Genomic DNA, 19,862 nt, shown 5'->3' with positions numbered 1-19,862 from the left:
AGGTAGCAGTAGCACATGTTGCGTATGCAACATTAGGTCTTTGCATGTTACCCTCAAGTACTCATCTTATATACTCTAATAGCATTGCTATTTAGACTTGAAATATCTATTCTATTATCTTTAGTCCAAAATAATCAAGTTATTTTTTTTTCGTACCAATATCGTACTATACCTTTTAAAATCGTAAGTTACCATTTAGTACTATATTTAATCGTATTGTACTGTATTGTACCTTTCGTACTTAACAACTAGGGGAAGGCTGCCACTTGTCAAAATTGCCCATGCAAGATTGAAAAACGTCTTTAGAGGTTGGAGAGAGACATTTTTATGATTTAGGTTGCAAGAGAGAGAGGAGGAGAGACTAATGGTCTGATTTGCAGCCATTGGGGGACCTTTAGAGGCAGCCAGAGGCAGAAGAAGACCAATCAATAGCACATGACAGCATCTACAGGCTGTTGAGATAGGGTAGTAGACCGATTTTCTTCAGTTCTTTGTATCTACATGCTGTTGTGGTAGGGCAGCAGTTGCATTTGACTGATTTTCAGTCATTCTTCGCGAGACAAAACTTTGAATTTTCTCTCTCTAGAGCTTTTCCTCTCATCTCCCGGCCATTTCATAGCCTTGCTCCGCAGATATTAGCATTTGGACCCTTGGAGGCTGAGAAATTTCAGATTTCTTTGCTGTAAACCCTAATTTGCAGCTGAAATTAGGGTTTAGTAGTAGCCTCGGGAAGCATGTCAGAAGTTGAAAGCTCCAAGACTTTGATTTAACAGGGTTGAAGCTGTTTTTAGCCTATTCAAGTGGAAGAACCAGCAAATAATTGAATTTGGGGTATTTTCCATCTCCATAAAAGCGGGTGAAGGCCAACTGTTTGCCCGAATCAATGGGCAAATCAGATTAAAGATTTGTTGGTGATTTTGAACAACAAGGGGAGTTGGAATATCGAAATAGATTGGGAGAATCCCATTGTAAATCAACTTCTTTTCAATAAAGCTAAAGAAAGGGGCGCAAATTTTGGGGCCAATCAGGTGTGCATTGTCCAAGATCAGTAGGTAAATTTGTTTTTCAGATTTGCACTAATTGTTTGCTGTTGTAATTAAGTTGTAATCAAGGATTTACCACCCATCCATGGAAGGAAGGTTGGTTACATGGTTCCATTGTCGGGATACCACTCAATCCCTTGATTTGGTGGGCCCGAGGCACTTGATTGCAAGCCAAAGCTTTGTGCTAGTGCTGATTTTTACTCTTGGCTGAGAAATTACAGCAATATGTCTTCATACAGTGAGATGGACTCAAGCAATGGTGATGCCTCTCAGTATGAATATGCACATGGGAATGAAGGAAATGCAATGCCTGACCTTGGACAAAGCTCAGATTATGGACATCAAGCTGAAAATGTTGCTGTTGGGCAAGATGCACGGCCTTCAGGGCATAAGGAGGCTGATGACCAGCAAAGTGAAGAGGAATTTGATGACCAGTTCAAGAATCGGATGAGGACAACAACAAATCTCTTTGCTGTATTGGCAAAGGATCCTCAATTTACCTGATTGTTGAATGCTCCAAAGAAGGACGACAAAGGCAAGAAGAAGAAGATGTCTTCTACACCTTCGGGACAGCAAGATGCACCGAAGATAATGCCAAACCCTTCATTTGAAGCTCCCAAAGATGGTAATGAAATAAAACAACTGGTACCTATGGGGCAAGGAATGCAAATGCAAGGCCATCACAGAAGTGCCAATCCAATGGATTTTGGACAGCCAGGCGTGTATGCTATGATGGGGCAGCCAAGATATTTTGGTGGAAGCACAATTTTTCATGCTATAGTTGGACAAGGACCACATACGGGAATGTATGGTACAAATCCCTATGGTATGCAACAACCAATGCATGGAGTGCAAGGCCCAATGTATTCGGGTATGGCTGGAAATATACAAAACCCTATGTATGGCAGCATTGGCTTGATGCCTAGGGCACAAAGTAGCATGTTTGGTACTGCATTTGCACCCCCGAATGCTTATGGGGCTCAAGGAATAAATGTTGGTCATGTAAATGCTCCGTTTGGCGTTGGTTTTGATGTAAATTCAGCAAATGCACCCTTTTTGTAGCAACTAGTGTATGACAACTTGACACCCAAAGGGGCAGCAAAAGACTATGATGAGGGTGGAAAAGGGGTGAAGCTTGAGTCCTTCAGTGGTGTACAAGATAGGCTGAAAGCTTTGACTTTCATTCAGTAGGTTGATGCAGTCTATTTAGGGGGAAACTTCACGGAGTTCTCAAAGATTCAAAAGGCACTTTCTTGAAAGGGAATGCATTACAGTGGTGGTCCACTCTTTTGATGCAAGGTAGAGCACCATCAACGTGGGTACAATTCAAGCAAATGTTTGTATTGAATTGGTTGACAAGTACCTTTGAGGTGGACATCATGACAACTTGGAATATGGGATGCATTTTTTCCTATTACTTCTTATCGGCCCATACCCCTTCATGAGAAAGTGGAAAAATATGTTTGTGGGCTGTCCAAAGGAATCAGGGATTTTTGCATTAAATCCATCGTGTTTAGCATGTCTCAGCTTATAGAGACTGCTGCTACAGCCAATGCTTTGCTGCGTGGGAAGGATTCGGGCTGCCTAGAGAGTGGGGAGAAGCCGAATAAAAAGTTGTTTAAGGTTGAGAAAAGGGGCAAATCTGAAAATCAGCCTAAAAAGGAACCAAAACAACAAAGAAAGGGCTCGAAAACATTGGCACAACGTAGGGAATCGATGGGTGCAAATAAAAGCTTTATTTGTGAACAAGAGAGTCACATTGCAAGGGACTGTCCCAATAGGCAGCAAGCTGGAAAAGCAAAAAATCGGGGAGATTCTAAAGGAAAGAAGCCCAAAACATCAGTGGGATTGGTGCCCAATGTTGTTAGTGATCAGTCCAATGATGATGCTATTGAGTTGTGCAGAGCATGGGGCAAAATTAGGGATCAACATGCATTGATTTTCTTTGATAATGGTGCACGAGCCAACTTCATCTTTGTTGACATGGCCGCCCGTCTAGGCATGTGAGAGGATGAGATGGGACCCATGGGGGAAGTTGGAATGGCATGTAAAGGCCATGTAGAGCTTGTCACACCGCTCATTGGAAAGCTTCAGTTGCACATACAAGGATATGTGGACAATGAAGAGTTCTTCATTGCTCCACTTGAGGGTTGTGATGTATTGCTTGGTATGCCATGGTCTCGCCGTATGCATATAGTGATTGATTCTCATGCAAAAAAGATCACTATTTAGCATAAGGGAAAGGTACTCACACTTGATGTAAAGTTGAAAGGTGAATCTGTGCTTGTTGTATCTGCAACTGCCATTTTTAAAGTAATGAAAAATCATCTTTCAACATATTTGGTTTTTACTAAGGATAAAGATGATAGTAAGAATGCTGGGAACATGTCTAAGTTAGAGAAGGATTGTATGCCATTTTTGAAAATGTATGTCGATTGCTTCTCTCAATCACTTCCAAGGCATTTATCGCTTGAAAGGCTAGAGATCATGTTATAGATCTTATTCTCGGAAGTAGCCCACCTAATAAGCCACCCTATAGAGTCAGTACACCCCAATAAGAGGAGATTATGAGTCAGGTAAATGAGCTGTTAGAAAAAGGGTTGATTCAGCCCAGGTCATATTCTTTTTGTTTTGGAGTGCTTTTGGTGTAGAAAAAGGATGGTTCATGGCGTATATGCATTGATTATCGTACTCTGAACAAGATCACAATAAAGAATCGCTTTTCGATTCCTCGGATTGATGATGTTATGGAAAGATTGCAAGGGGCAATCATACTTAGCCGTCTAGATTTGAAAAGTGGGTATCATCAAATACGCATTAGACCGGAAGATGTGCCTAAGACAGCTTTCAAGAAATCTTTTGGATTGTATGAGTTTCTTGGTATCATCAAATACGCATTAGACCGGAAGATGTGCCTAAGACAGCTTTCAAGATATCTTTTGGATTGTATGAGTTTCTTGTTATGCCTTTTGGACTTGCAAATGCTCTTGCCACTTTTAATCGGATGATGGATTGTATCTTCAGGCCACATAGAGGATTTGTGGGGACTTTCTTTGATGACATGATTGTCTATTCAAAGAACGAGGCGGCAGAGCATGGAAAACACTTGGACATTGTGTTCAATGAGCTGCGTGAGCATAGACTGGTTATCAATGACAAGAAAAGTGAATTCTTCTTGCATAAAATCCACTTTTTGGGCCATATTGTATTGGTTGATGGTATTTGCATGGACCTTGCAAAGGTTGAAGCAATACGATCATGATCACCTTTGAGGAATGTGCATGAGATCCGTAGCTTCTTGGGTTTATGATCTTATTAGAAGAAGTATGTACGCGGATTTGCTGAAATTGCATCCCCATTGCATGCCTTGCAAAAGAATGTGTCATTTAGATGGAACATCAATGGAAATTTCAGCACTTCAAAAGTTGAAGGAAAAGATGACTTTAGATCGTGTGCTTGTGTTGCTCGATCTAAGAAAGTCATTTATAGCTCAATGTGATAAATGTGGTAACAACATTGGGGCTGTTCTTATGCAGGATGATTGAGTTGTCGCTTATGAGAGCTCAATTCTCCACGGTGCAGAAAAGAATTTGCAGGTCTATGAGAAAGAGCTCTTGGCTGTAATTCATGCACTGTCTACATGGAAACATTATTTGTTGGGGGACTGATTTTATAGGGCAAACAGACCGTCGAACTTTGAGGTACTTTCAGACGCAGACAAAGTTGTCAGAGAAGCATATGAGATGAGCAAATTTTCTCTCTATGTTTCATTTTTAGATTGTACATATTGATGGTAAAAAGAATGTTGTGGTTGATGCACTGTCACATAAGCCACAAATTTCAACCGTAAACATGGTTTATCACACTGAGTTGGATGCCATGAAAGAGAATATGTTGCTGATTCGGACTTTGCTAATGTTTATGATTAGCTTTGCAATGGCCAAAGGCATGAACACTTTGTGCTGAGAGATGGATTTCTGATGATGCATGGACGACTATGTGTCACAAAGCGGCTAAGGCCTAGAGTTATCACTGAAAGTCATGTTCCTCCGTATGCAGGACATAGAGATATTGATGCCATGGTCAAGGCAGTGGAGCATTTCTTTTATTGGTTAGCTTTGAGGCATGATGTAGAAGAATTTGTTAAGACATACATCGTATGCCAGAAGGTAAAGCATGATAGGCAAAAGGTGCCGGGTTTATTACAGCTCTTGCCTATTCTAGATAGGCCTTGGCAGAGCATTGCAATGAACTTTATTTTTGAGCTTCCTAAGACATCTACAAGGAATGATGGGATATGGACTATCATTTGAAGGTTTAGCAAACAAGCCCATTTCATTCCGGTGAGGAAGAAAATAAAGGCTAATTATATGGCATGATTGTTTTGCAGCACATCTTTAAGTATCATGGTATGCCGAAGTCGATCATTAGTGATTGAGACCTTCGGATGACCAATTTATTTTGGAAGGGCTCGTTTGAGGATATGGGTACCACGCTGAAATTCTCATAATCCTTCCATTCGTAGATAGATGGTCGGTATAAGAAACCAAATTTCATAGTGTTAAATCTTTTGAGGTATTATGTTTCAGACCACAAGACACAGTGGGAGCAATATTTGCCCTTGGTTGAGTTTGCTTACAACAACACGGTGCATAGTTCTATGGGCAAAGCTCCATTTGAGGTGGTTGAGGGTAGCAAGAAGGTACCACCTATTCTGCAAACAAAGGATAAGATCTTTGAGGCTGATCGTTATGTGGAAAACTTGGATGTAGCCTATGCAAAGATAAAATATGCACTTTAGAGATCACAAGAAAAGCAAAAGAGGGCAACTGATCGCCACAGACGTGCGTTGTAGTTTGCAAAGGGTGATTATGTATTGTTGTGTTTTGAAAAGGCAAGGTTGAAAAAGATGAAAGGAAGACAAAGATTGTATTTGAAGTTGAGTATGAGATACTATGGGCCCTTCCGAGTGTTGGAGAAGATTAGCGATGTGGCATATCGACTGAAATTACCCCTACATTGGCAGATACACAATGCCTTTCATGTCAGTTTGTTGAGTCCTTTTCATGGTGATGTGTCGGAGGATATGTTTGCTGAAATTCAATCTAAGGTTGAGGAGCTAGATGAGATTTTGATACCTGAGCAGATTTTGGCTCATAAGGAAAGAAAGGTCAAAGGTAAAGTTTTTAGGAGATACTTGGTGAAATTTCAAAATTAATCACCAATGGATATCAAATGGATGGAAGAGGATGACTTGGTAGACCATCCTCAATTGCTGCAGCTTTACCTAGATGCCTTTCAGTTAGAGTCGACTTTAGTTCGGGCTCATCAGGTTCAGCAGAGCAAGGGTCTGGAGTATTGCTTGATGCTTAAGGGGAAGGCAGCACTTTCCCTCCTCCATTCAGTTATGGACAATTCTTGTATGTAGTGGATCTCAGATGTATTCAGCATACATCCAAGGTGTTGCGCTGACAGTATGTTTGCCATGAGATCACTACTTAGTGTACTAGTCACTATGAGATATATGCAGATGAGTATAATTTTACCCGGGCATTAGAACTATACTTTTGCATTAGCCTATGATCAATTTAGCATGAATTTTGCCTTAATTTTTAAATAAAAATTCTGATCAGTTTCAGCTCGGTTTTTGATTAGCTTGAGAACCCTTTATGGTCACTTTTTGGATCAGTTGTGCATCAGTTTTTGCACTGATTGCTGGTCAGTTTTTGCAATGAGTTTGTGATTAGTTTAGGGTCACATTTGCAACAGTTTGTAATCAGTTCTCAGATCAGCAAGTGATCAGTTTATGATCAGATCATGCTCAGTTTTCACAATGTTTTTGAGATTCTTTGTGAGTCTTATGTTATGTTATGTTGATTGGTAAATTTCAGCATATGTTGGGCATAGGAATGGTTAAATAGTAGTGCGCAATGTTGTGTTGACTATGATGCCCTATGGAAATTCCAGTGTAGTACTTTGCTTTTGATGCATTTGGCACTGCAATCGAGGACGATTGCAAGGATTTCCAGGGGGAGAGCTATCATGAGGATATATATTTTTGAAACCTCACTTAACATGTGGATTAATTTTTAATCACATGATTAAGTAAATGTTGCAAATGTGAGGTGCAATTGGGGTTAAAGTAAATTTACAAGTCCGGGACCCAAAGAAATCACGGGATATCAAAGGCGAAAGTTGCTATAAGTTATTCCGCACAGGTACTTGGTGGTATCCAGTGCTAGTTGTTGGCCTAGGTCATCCATTTGGTCATAAGTGTTAGTTGGTGACACTAGAGAAGTGGCGTTTAACGGTACCTAACGCCAATCTGATGGTCAAAGATGATGCAGAGAGACTCGGGAATGGAAGTTGCCTAGCCAATTTAATTATTTTGGCTAGTCAGATTATTTTTCAGGGCACCGAAATAATTATTAGATTAATTTTTAGTATTTAAAGATTGAAAATTAATATTGAGTTATGGAAAATGGTAAAAAAACCATTTGGGAAAGGTTGCCACTTGTCAAAATTGCCCATGCAAGATTGAAAAACATCTTTAGAGGCTGGAGAGAGGCATTTTTATGATTTAGGCTGCAAGAGAGAGAGGAGGAGAGGCTACTAGTCTGATTTGCAGCCATTGGGGGACCTTCAGAGGCAGCCAGGGGCAGAATAAGACCAATCAATAGCACATGACAGCATCTACAGGCTGTTGAGATAGGGTAGTAGGAGTAAATGACCGATTTTCTTCAGTTCTTTGCATCTACATGCTGTTGTGGTAGGGCAGCAGTTGCATTTGACTGATTCTCTGCAGATATTAGCATTTGGATCCTTGGAGGCTGAGAAATTTCAGATTTATTTGCTGTAAACCCTAATCTGTAGAGCTGAAATTAGGGTTTAGCTGTAACCTCGGGAAGCATGCCAGAAGTTGGAAGCTTCAAGACTTGGATTCAACTGGGTTGAAGGCACGCTTCCCAAGGCTATTGATTCTCTGCTGCAACCCTTAATGTGCAGCTGAAACTAGAGTTTGAAGTAGCCTTGGGAAGCGTGCCAGAAATTGGAAGATCCAAACTTGGATTCAATAGGGTTGAAGCTATTTTTAGCCTATTTAAGTGCAAGGACCAACAAATTTTGAATTTGGGGCATTTCCATCTCCATCAAAGCGGGTGAAGGCCAACTGTTTACCCGAATTAAGGAGCAAATCAGATCAAAGACTTGCTAGTGATTTCAAATAGCAAGTGGAGTTGGAATATTGAAAGGGATTGGAAGAATCCCATTGTAAATCAACTTCTTTTCAATAAAGCTGAAGAAATACCGAAAGGGGCTCTAATTTTGGGGCCAATCAAGTGTGCATTGTCCAAGATCAGTAGGTAAATTTGTTTTTTTAGATTTGCACTAATTGTTTGTTGCTGTAATTAAGTTGTAATCAGGGATTTACCACCCATCCATGGAAGGAAGGCTGGTTACAACAACTTCTATTCCTGAGTGTCTCTACACCATCATTGACTATTAGATTGGTGTTAGGTACTATTAAACACCACTTCTTTAGTGTCATTAATCAACACTTATGGCTAAATGAATGACCTAGGCCAACAACTTGTGGAGAATCAAAGTTCCAGTTGGAAAAAGTGTGCACAAGAGGGAGATAGGAGCTCAAAGTACAAGAACAAAATCTTGTTTACTAAGTTGCTCAAGGTACAACTTGGATACACTCTATCTCAAGTTTGATAGTGACCCATATGCTGTTTATATAGCCCTTGCCTAGCTAGGGTTAGGGTTTTCCCTGCCCTTTAGGCTATTCACACCTATCTACCCTCATACACCCTTGCTTACATTGGGTTTCTATGCCTATCTTCTAACACCCCCCCTCAATGCCAGGATGACATTGGATTACAAGGCATGTAAGATGTCCCCCCCCTTAAACAAACCGGATGCCTTTATAAATCAGGCTATAAGAGTATTTTTAGGTGGATGGTTTAAATACTCAAAAAAGTCGATCTTCAGATGGATTGGAGGCATAATTGGCCACCAGTTCTTTGGGTACATCAGGAATGTTGGGGCATTTACTAGTGATATGCCCTGTCTTCTTACATTTGTTACATTTCATTTTTTCGGGATGCTTCTTTCAACAATTGTTTACAATTTGTCATTTTTTCTTACAAAAAGAACATCTAGTGAGAACTCTATGTACCAATACTTGATCATGGGAAGTTGAAGATGCCTGACTGGTGCTGCCTTTTTTGTGGTTTCTCTTTTCTTCATCCAAACAGGATTGGATGGTACTTGCCAAGGTAGGATCTGGAATGTTGGTAAGAGTGGTTACAAGGGTAGGAAACCCCTTTTTTATAGCTTTTAGGAGAATAGCAATAGCATCTTCTTCATGTATTGGAGCTTGTACTGAGGCAAGCTGTGCCATAAGTCCCTTCATGTGAGAAATGAATTTTCCCAAGTCTTCTCTTGATCTATATTCCAAGCCAAAGAACTCAATTTTGAGGAAGATTTTAGTATTTTTACCAGTGGCTCCATAGAGCTTTTCAAGCTCATCCCATTTTTCTTTAGTAGTATTTAGTTGATCAACATGATAAATCAATGACTCATCTAAATTTAACATGATGATTGCCTGGGCACATTGGTCATCCTCTACATCAAGTGGATTTGTAGAGTTTACAGCTCTAGTGCCTTGAATGAGAGGCCAATACCCTCTCTCCATCATCTTGTACTTGATAAGTACCTGACATTGGTGGAAATCTTTGCCATCAAATTTTTGAATTTAAGGACAGACATCAGCATATGTTGTGGCCATTGGAAAGGTCTTACCACTTGCTAGAACAAGGGCAGTGTCTAGTCCCTTACAAACTTGCCACTGAATGCGGAAGCAAATTAATCAATTTATATCAAAGTTGTAATGAGGAGAAATGCTAAAAATCATACATATGTAATATTTCAAAATATGACTTTGGTGGTCCTTTCTTATGTGCAATCTTCTTTCGAGGTTTAATAGTCTTTTAAGGTTTTAATGATGTAAACCTAGATTGGACTTTGGGCTCCTCCTTGTGGTATGGCTTAGTGGATGAACCTTTTGTTGGACAAGGACGGTCTATGATTTCAATGCTTGTTGCTGATGACTTCGAGGAGAGTACAATGACACTCATCCCTCTAATTTCATTGACCAGTGTACAAAAAAAATCATTCAAGATATGCAATACAGTTCTAGTGTATGATGGTTTATGTGTTTATAATTGTACACATAGCCTTACAACTTGAAGCACAACACTGAGTTGTTTTAATTTCCAGGTAAAAACATTCAGATTGTGTAAGTACTAGCAGCAATGATGATTAAACAATGTGCCTTAGTGCTTACAAGTACTCATTTGTAGCTCATGTTGCTAGAGATGATAAATGTCAGTCTTGATAAGCTTGATGATGACTTTCCAAGTGCACTAACCTCTGAGATTAGGTTCCCAGATTAGTAGCTGACTCAGAAGGAGTTAACTCAATGATTAAAATCACTGTTAATGACCAAACATTGAGAGATTTGAATTTTGAAGAAGCTTGAAGCTTCCTGGCTATGGCTGCTAGAGACCCAAAGTTAGGGTTTTGACTTTTTGGGAGCAGTAGAGGAAGAATTTTTGAGAACCCTCTTGGCTGGAGATAGCCCACTTGGGGGGACTATCAAAGCCCCATGGTGGCCGCCATTAATACGTCTGCTGCAGGCCGTGCTACAGTACCAAAAGCCATGCTGTCAAAACTGCGCTGTTTTCTGCATTCGTGACAATGCTGCCCACCATGATGTCCAATGTCAGGGATTGACGTGCCATGCTGAATCACCCAGAGCTAAGGAGAAGATCTCTAGAAGAAACCAGAGATTGAAACTACTTCTATTGCACACACCAGTTTCTCCAAGGTCAGGGGGTCTGGCTGGCTATGGAGTTTGAAGGTCCAAAATGAGAGAGATGGAGATTGTCTTGTTCACTTAGTGGAGCTGAGGTTTGAGGAAGCTGAAGAGATCAGAGGAGGCTCTGATACCATGTGGAGAATCAGAGTTGCAACTAGAAAAAGTGTGCACAAGAGGGAGATAGGAGCTCAAAGTACAAGAACAAAATCTTGTTTACTAAGTTGCTCAAGGTACAACTTGGGTACACTCTATCTCAAGTTTGATAGTGATCCATAGGCTGTTTATGTGGCCCTTGCCTAGCTAGGGTTAGGGTTTCCCCTGCCCTTTAGGCTATTCACACCTATCTGCCCTCATACACCCTTGCTTACAGTGGGTTCCTATGCCTATCTTCTAATACAACTGGCACCAAAAACCACCAAGTACTGGTGGGGCATAGATTATACTAGGACATTGAAAATTAGATGATGATGAACCAACTTCAAATTGACCTTGAGATACAAAACTCATAGGAAAAATGAATGAATGAAAAGTTATAGAAGGGATTACAGATTTTTTCTTATACGTACCTCTTCTTGTGAATTTACATGCAAAAATTGCTCCTCTTTGGGACTTAAAATTGAATGAATGAACATTTTTGAAGATTTCCTTCTTCTTGATTATCACCAAAATGTTGCTCGGAAGTAGAAACAATAGGAGCTGGTATAGAAGTAAAAGCAGGCATACCTGACATAGGGGTATACTCGGTGCTGGTTTCTCGAATAGGATGGCTAATTCCAAGTGGACATTCTGTCTTTCCTGCAAAATCAATAGATCTGTGCACTGACTCTAAAGGGAAATAATCAACCTTACCTATATTTTACTAGACAAAAGTAGGTACTATCTGTCATTGAAAACCTGAAGAAAAAGCTAGATTTTAAGAAAAAACCTCTAGAAAACTGAACTGCACATTGAAATGCCACATGGAAGATGTGACGTGTAATCAAGTCTTGTTTGAGAGGTGTAAAAGATATTTGAAGATTGCAAATATTGGCAGCTTACCCCCATGTCTCTGATTTTTTCATCCTCACATGCCGGTTTTCTTTGTATGTAATTTTATTGCGGATTAGATCAATTGCATGAGCGGCATGGCCACCTTTCTGTATACATAATATGTGTCTTTAAAGATTCATTATTTTAGCAAATTTTCCACCTTGAATGGTGTAGGTTGTGGACACTATGTTGTCAGATATTTTTATGTTCATTGATATACGGTGGAAGGAGCTGACTTGATATTGCTTAGAAACTCTGCACCATGAGGCTGCTCAAACTGCTGACAAGATGTTGTTCTCGGGGGTTTTGTCCTGCTAGATTAGTTGATGCTCGCGTGTTCTCGTTTGTGGTGGCAAGAGCTTTGGTTACAGAAGTTGCCAAGCTAAAGAAGCCTCAGCGAGATGAATGCCAAGATGTTGAATGTATCTTACAAATTTTTATGGAACATCCAAAGGTATTTTGAAATTCGAATTACTGAATTCTTTACTGTAAAGCAGGTGTATCATTACTGTTTTACAATTAGTATAATTAGCGTGGAATGTGATTATGGAGATGCAATGGTTTAGTTTTTAACAAGATATGGTTTTGCATATTGCAGGAAGGAAATATTAATGGTGCGAACATGCTTTATGCTCTTGAATGCCTTGTTTCTCCTGTAAGTTATTGCCATTCTTTTGAAAAAGTCATAGTCCTCTATCTGTTTTGAGTGCTTGGTAGATTCTGCACAAAGCTGGTTTTACACAATGCACTAGCCATACTCATAGTATACTGTGTACAATTTTTCCATCAAATGAAGGATCTTCCTCTTGATACTTAAGGTACTAGAAGAATAGCATTTCTGAGAGCTATCATCTTATGAAGGTTCCCATGAGTATGGTTTGTACTTGAGCAATTAGAAGAATAGCTTTGACATGTGTGTGCCGGCAACTCTACGACATTTGAGAGCATTCAGTGTCGTAAGTTGTTTCAGCAATCTCTGGCTGAAGTTGAATCTTGTAGGGTTTATTAGTTGGCACAATGTGGCCTTTAGGCAATGATTGGTTGACATTGATGGACATGCTCTTTCTTTACAGAGACATATAGAAGCTTTGGGCTTGGATGCTTAATGGGCCTATTTGGATTCCAGGGAACTAATAACATCTATGAAGCCAATGTCCCACTTGGATCCTAATGCAGATTACAAGATTGGATCGTAGTGACACATAAAGTAATTACCCTTTTGAGTCAGCTCAGCCAAAAGGGTGCGTACAGGGCTGCTTACACCACAGATTCACGAGCATACCAATAAATTATGGCATTTGACTAAGTCTACAGTCTGGTGGTTAGAACACATTTGAAGGATATGGAAAACCAAACTTGCTTTGAAACAAAGGTTATTTTGCCAAAGGTGAAGTGGAGCTTTGATATAGTAACCAAGCCCGTGTGGTTTTGAACACTATGACATTCACTGAGATCTCTGTCTATATGAAAGATTAGTCATCAAGCCAGCATCCTGTTGAACACCATTACCTTCGCATTCCCAAGGTTCACTGATCAGACTCCTCCCAATGTCCACTGAGAGATCTCTGTCTGTACAAAATATCCTCAGGGGAGTCTGAATAAGTACAATGCCATCTACGTAGGATATGATGGGTATCAGAACCCCAGAAAGGCTCGAAGCAGGGCAGGGCCTTTTTATGCAGTCTTACACCTTTGGTGGGTGTATTGGGGGGGTGTAATATGAGAGAGAGAGAGAGAGAGAGAGAGAGAGTTATATTAACGTCTACGAAAGGCCAAGTTGGCCTATGAGACGAAAACATTACATACAAAATGTCTGGGAAACTTTCCAGGTCCCAGTAGAGAGAGAGAGAGAGAAAGAGAGAGAGAGAGAGAGAGAGGACTGAATGGGAGATAGAAAGATCTGCAAGATGTGATGTGCCTTCACAAAGAACTGCAGATCTGAGATGCCGCAGAGATCTGCAGTCAGTTGTCACCCTCCAGGCAGTCTGCCGTTGCCTGCAAATAGGCGTGACCTAGAGAGAGAGAGAGAGAGGAGCTCATTCGGCTGCTGCCTAGGGTTTTTGCCCTGTGCCGTCTCGGGTTTCTGCCATGTGCAGCCTAGGGACTCTGTCCCCTGTGCCCTGACCTGTGCGTTCTGCCCATCTGCTGCCCTGAGGTGCCCGCCCTGCTATCTTGGGGTGTTTGCCTTGCTGTTCTGCCCTGGGGTGCCTGTCTGCTGCCCTGGGGTGCCTACCCTGCTGTTCTGTCAGATTTGGAGGCTGCCCTGCCTGCATTGAGGGCGGACCTGCCACCCTGTCTGGTTTTGGAAGCTGCCCTGCTAGTCTTTGGGGGTTGCTACCTGCGTGCAGCCTGTTTCTTCATTGCCTGCCCTGAGCGCGAACCAAAGGAATCCGGCACGCCTGCTGTGCCTGCTGTGTGCAGGGGCAAGGCAGCCCATGGGAGATGGTGGGAGAATGATCTGAGGGCCCTGTTCTTTTATGGTGGGCCTGAATCAGGATGATATGGATCCACCGCAGCTTTGGGGCTGGACATGGACGTGGAAGAAGATGTAGTGGTAGAAGACATGGTAACCTGCACCGACGAGATGGCTTTGCTCCACCCTGATGTTCAGCCATCTGTCAAACGCAGCAAGCATCTCTATGATGACTTTATTGCTGCTTCGAGGCCCTTGACCTAGGTGATTCTTTGCCTCGCTCATTTTTACTTCACAGGAATTGCAAGAACTGAACTGGGAATAGTTGCTTGAGTTCATGAACACTCTCTTGGAAGAATATGTTGAGCATAACCATAGCCATTCTTGCTTGTGCAGAGGAGGTTTTGGATACACAAGTTGCCACTCAAGAGGTTCTCCATTCCTTTTCAGCGTTTCATGAGCGAAGCGTTGTTTCTTGAGGAGAGAGAACTAGACACCTGGGTTATCCCATTGGGGTGAATGTGGATCCTTGTGCTTTGCTTGATTGGATGCCTTCATGTGTTCATGATAAGATCATATATTGGAAATCCCAAGGTTGGTCTCTACATATGTGATTGAAAGTTGTGCAAAAAATCATGATCAATGTGATCTCTTATTTCTTGCCTTTTGCTTGTGGATGCAAAAGTCATTGCAAGAACTAGTTCAGGCCCATTTGCTTTATGCTCTGGAAGAAGCAAGGAAATAATCTGGGCCAAGTGCACGTATCCTAGCAATATGTTATTGCACCAAAACAGTTGGGTGGTGTTGCCTTGTTGGATGTCAAAATTCATATGATGGCCTCGTGGTTTACTCTTTTGCAATCCTTATGTGCTCGGCATAATCTTGGACAGATATTGCTAGGTTCTTTATTGAGGATATTGGCATTTCTCATGGCCACACTACTTTCTAGTTTTCATGGTGGAATGTTTTGAATTTGACACAATCACTCAAAACTTCAAGGTCTTTTTTTTAAACCCACTTGATTACATCATGGTAGGAGATTCTTCACTTCACTGTATGGCGCCCTCTTGATTTTATAAAGGAAGCGAATTCCTTACAAGCAGAGGTTTTGGCTATGTCTAGGTTGCTCCATTGGCTTGACAAGCACATGGAAAGTGATAAATTTAATAGGGTGGTGAGATTGGACTTGAAGACTATTTAGGATGTTATTTTGGGTCTATCTAGAATTTATTCTTTTTGCCGTATTGGTCAGTATTTCTAGGTACCTTAAGGTTACAAGCTGATTTGGTTGACCTTGTAGGGCTTGCTTTGGAGGCACTCTCCCTTGCTTGCTTTTCAGCCCTTATGGTTGGATTGGACTTTTGTGAAATCGGAGGACTTTTTGAAATAGTCAACTAATTAGATTTACCACAAAATTGTTCAGGATAAGAGATGGGTCACCGAGAAAGCAAATAAAGTTTGGTGTGTTTGTGATAGTAGAGCTAAGTGCCATGATCTATGGAAGTCTAAGCTTCCCTATCAAAGGGAAAATTTTCATATGGAGATTCATTATAGGGGGTCTTCCCAGTGGCAATGTGCTGCGTGGTTGCAAAATATCCTATGGTAGATGTATTTTTTTTACTACTTTAGTGAAACCCTTGCTCATCTTTTCATCTCTTGCTCGGTTGCCAAATAGATTTGGGTCTTAATTTCCAAAGTATGGATATCACTGACAAGTTAAAGAACACCCATCGGTTCTTGGGTTTTGGGCAAGATGCCATCCATGGCTAGGTTATGGTCCCATCATCCTTGCCTCTTTTAGCTCATGTGATGGATTGGTCTTTTGCATATTTGGCGGACTCATAATGCTTTTATCTTTGATTCAATCTCGAGCATTTGTGTTCATGTGGGTTGTGTGTGAGGCTTGCTATTATGGCTGATTACTTCCATGGTTGCAATTGGCTTGATACTTGGAGAGGTAGGTGCTTTATGCATGAATATGTTTGCTCCATCCTTGTTGTGCACACGCGCGCACACACGCACACATGCACACAGGATCTTGTGGGTCGCCTGTTTGTTGAATGCTTTGGTTTACCTGATATATCGCCTTCTAATTGGAGACTGTGTTTGGCTGGCAACCAAAGCCAATGTTGTTTGGGTTTTGCATAAAAAGCAAGGCATGGTGGAATTTGATTGTTATGGAAGGGTGCGTTAATAAGACTCCATTCAAGTGCAAAGACTTTCTATGGAGAGTGATAATGGGTGGCTTGCCCCTCACCTCGGCTCTCTCCAGGTGTTGTATTTTGAATGTCAATTGTTTCTTTCAGTGTGGAATCTTTTGGCCATAGATTTATTTCGTGCCCATTAACTAGGAGAATTTGGACCCTCCTATTTGACATTTGGAGAGTGGTGGTGGGATCTTTGTTGCATCCCTGTGATTGGGCCTTTGGTAAGGAAAAATAGCCCGTTCATGTGCAGCCACACATAAAAATTTTGTTTCATTTTCTTAGATTCTAGGGCTGTTGACACAACTAGGTCACCTGGAATGCCTCCTATTCTGTATCTGGTGTTCAAAGTTGTATTGCTAGGCTCATGGGCCTTGTCCATTTGCAATTAGATCTTATTCAGCATGCTGGCCTTCTTTCTAGGAAGGATTTAGTTTGTTGGCATATGGCAGTTTCTTCTGCTACTCTTTCATGACTCTTGTATTTCTCTTATGATTAATATTATTACTCTTAACAAAAAGAAAAAGGGGGGGGAACCAGTCTATGACTCACATAAACATAAAGCGGCAGTTCTTTCAATTAATACCTAGTCTTTTCACACACACACACACACACACACACACACACACACACACATAAACAAAGACCTCACTCCCTCGTGTAAAGAAAAATACCCTAACACAGAAACATAAACAGAAACTGTACGACAAAGCACAAACTGATAAAAAGAACACAGTTAGGGTTAGGGTTAGAGTAACTCAGAGACAATGAAGACAGTGAATAAGTGAAATGATATGACTACTAATAATATGATGCTCATGCAGCAAACATACTATGCAGTGAATGCATATTGAACCTCGAACTCCTGTATCTCTAGGATCAGGGTAGGGGTAATGAGCTGGAGAGTGTGTCGTACTCCGAACGGATGCCGAATCGCAGCAAGGCAGCCTCCGGATGTCGAACACCAGCAAACGCAACAGTGAGAAGCTGGATCTGATGTGGACAGCAGTGAAGAGAGAGAGAGAGACTAAAAATGGAGCCTGCAGGAGAGAGAAAGACTAAAAACGCAGGCAGGACAGCCTGCAGGAGAGAGAAAGACTGCAGTGATTGCAGACAAGAGGGAGAAAACTGTTAGGGCGGCAGCTGGAGCCTGCAAATGCACCAGTTTGCTGGCGTGGCAGGCTGTACAACAGCAGTGCAGATGAACATCAGTTAGTCGCCAGGCAGAAACAGCAGCAATCAGCGTTGGAAACAGGCGCGAGACTGTAGGGAACAGTGATGGACAGCAAGGGCTGAGATGTCCTCCCTGACCAGGGTGTGGGCAGTAAGCTAGTAACACCTGAAACCTGCAAAAACGAGATTGTGAAAGAGTGGAGGGCTGGCTGCCAATTTATAGAAAATTAGGGTTCTAGATCCTCTCCCACTTAACTTTCTCGATCCGCTCCCCGTTTTAGGGTTTTGGCTAAAATAATCCTAGTTTTGGGGCTGTTTAAGTGGTTAAGTGCATTTCTTAGCTCAACACCTCGCTCAACACCAGATTGGCCGCGAAGGCCGGTGCCCCACTCGGTATTTCTTTATCAATTAAAAGATGGAAAGTTACAAAAATGAAATGTTCCAAAATAGATAGCCTGTGAACAGTTGGTTTTCGTCTTTTCTGAGTAAATCCCAACTGCATAAGGATAGTACAGCATGACCAAAACAACATCCCTTTTAGGAAAGCATTTTTTATGACCATAACTCAATTATTCATGTGCAGAATTGCAGTCTTTAGAACTTTGTATTTATTGTTCTTGCTGTCTAGCATATCCAGAACAACATCCCTGTTAGCAAAGCATTTTCTGTGACCATAACTCAATGATTCATGTGTAGAATTGCACTCTGCAGAACTCTATATTAACTGTTTTTTCTGTCCAGCATATCCAAAACTACATTCCTTTTACCCCGGCATCATTCCAATAGTAAAATAGTCCCACAAACAACACTAAATTAGAGCTGAAAAACCTTGTTCCTGTGTGGCATGGTCATCACTTTCTTTAGTTTCTGCATTGGAGAAGCCAACAACTGCTCCTGAACCTAGACAGTGCGGCTCTTGCCTCAGCAGAAGTGCAAAGAAAACACAGAACTGTACCTTCGATGGAATCAGCCCATCATACAGAGCATTTCCTCTGAGAATAGAGAGAGAGTTGACTAGAGGGAGCAAGCTCTACCTCCGTACATGAGTCAGAGAGGAAGAAGTACTCTCCATAGCTGATGCACTTGCAACAATCTGCCCCCAGCTCCTCTAAACTTCATTCTCAGATCTGCCCCTCATGCCTATCACGTTTTTTTAAAATTCTCTCTCTCTCTCTCTCTCTCTCTCTCTCTCTCGAATTTGTGCTACACGGCATACATGTAACAATTTTCCCGTTTAAATCTTCTGGTCTAAAATTCTCCATGATTGGTGCAAAATTTGACCTCGGCACAGACCAGAGAATTAATCCTCATGCAAAAATGAAGATAATGACACGAAAGGATTCTGGGGTTCAAAAATAGTAACTCCCTAAATTTTAGGGATGGTGACCCTTGCATTCCTCAAGTTGTTTTGAGCAACTTTTATCATTGCAACCACATCAAAAAGTGTAATGTGGCTCAGTTACGGTGACTTTTATTCCGTGAGCATTCTTACATGTGTATCTTCTGTCTTGGCCAGGCTCATTGTCCTACACCATCTCTAGTGGCTAAGCACACAGTCTCAAACCACTGGCATTCTATTCTTTAGTGCCCATTCAATATGGAACCGGTCCTAAGGCTCAGACAAACCATTAGTCCAGTTTGTCCTAATGGCTGCCTCTTGTAGCCATGCAAAGATCCCGGCTTAATCCAAGAGAACTCTGGGGGTAAAAAGCAACAACTACTAAAGAAAAGAAAAATAAAATATTTATATAAGTAAATAAGGAAAGCAATTGCAGAAAGTATCACCACCTAATGACAGGGCGGGGGGGGCGAGGGCACCATACAATGGGTGTATTTTTTGGGAGAGAGAGAGAGAGAGAGAGAGAGAGAGAGAGAGAGAGAGAGAGAGAGAGAGAGATTATTATCTTACTAACTATGGTGCAATATTTTTATGCAGCCACTTGATGTCCAACCACTTCTTGATGCAGGCCTTCTTTCATGCTTGGTGTTTGTGCTTCATTCTGTGTTGGGATCTCCTAGATATACAGAAACACTCTCCATATCACAGGATGACCATGCATCAATCATTTTTGATGCCGACATGGAAAGAACCTATAAATATGCGGTATTTTTCA

The 19,862-nt window shown here is 41.3% G+C and overlaps 1 protein-coding gene across 2 annotated transcripts in view; it reads left to right on the top strand.

Moving 5' to 3' along the window:
* The window catches only part of SPI (BEACH-DOMAIN HOMOLOG A1), a 70,812-nt gene that overhangs the window by 36,498 nt on the left and 14,452 nt on the right, over positions 1-19,862 (top strand). Inside the window, exons 5-7 of one of the 2 annotated variants that reach the window (XM_087685163.1) lie at positions 12,277-12,412; positions 12,557-12,613; positions 19,685-19,852. In XM_087685163.1, coding sequence (XP_087541289.1) covers positions 12,277-12,412; positions 12,557-12,613; positions 19,685-19,852 — 361 coding nt within the window. Of the gene's footprint in view, positions 1-12,276; positions 12,413-12,556; positions 12,614-19,684; positions 19,853-19,862 lie in introns of those variants that run through there. The other variant, XM_087685164.1, reaches the window with a different exon arrangement.

This window comes from Lygodium microphyllum, chromosome 9 (genome assembly GCF_053477565.2).
Source record: "Lygodium microphyllum isolate KBCC chromosome 9, Lygodium_microphyllum_v1.1.10, whole genome shotgun sequence".
Lineage (NCBI taxonomy): Eukaryota > Viridiplantae > Streptophyta > Polypodiopsida > Schizaeales > Lygodiaceae > Lygodium > Lygodium microphyllum.
This window is presented reverse-complemented; position numbering and strand designations above follow the sequence as displayed.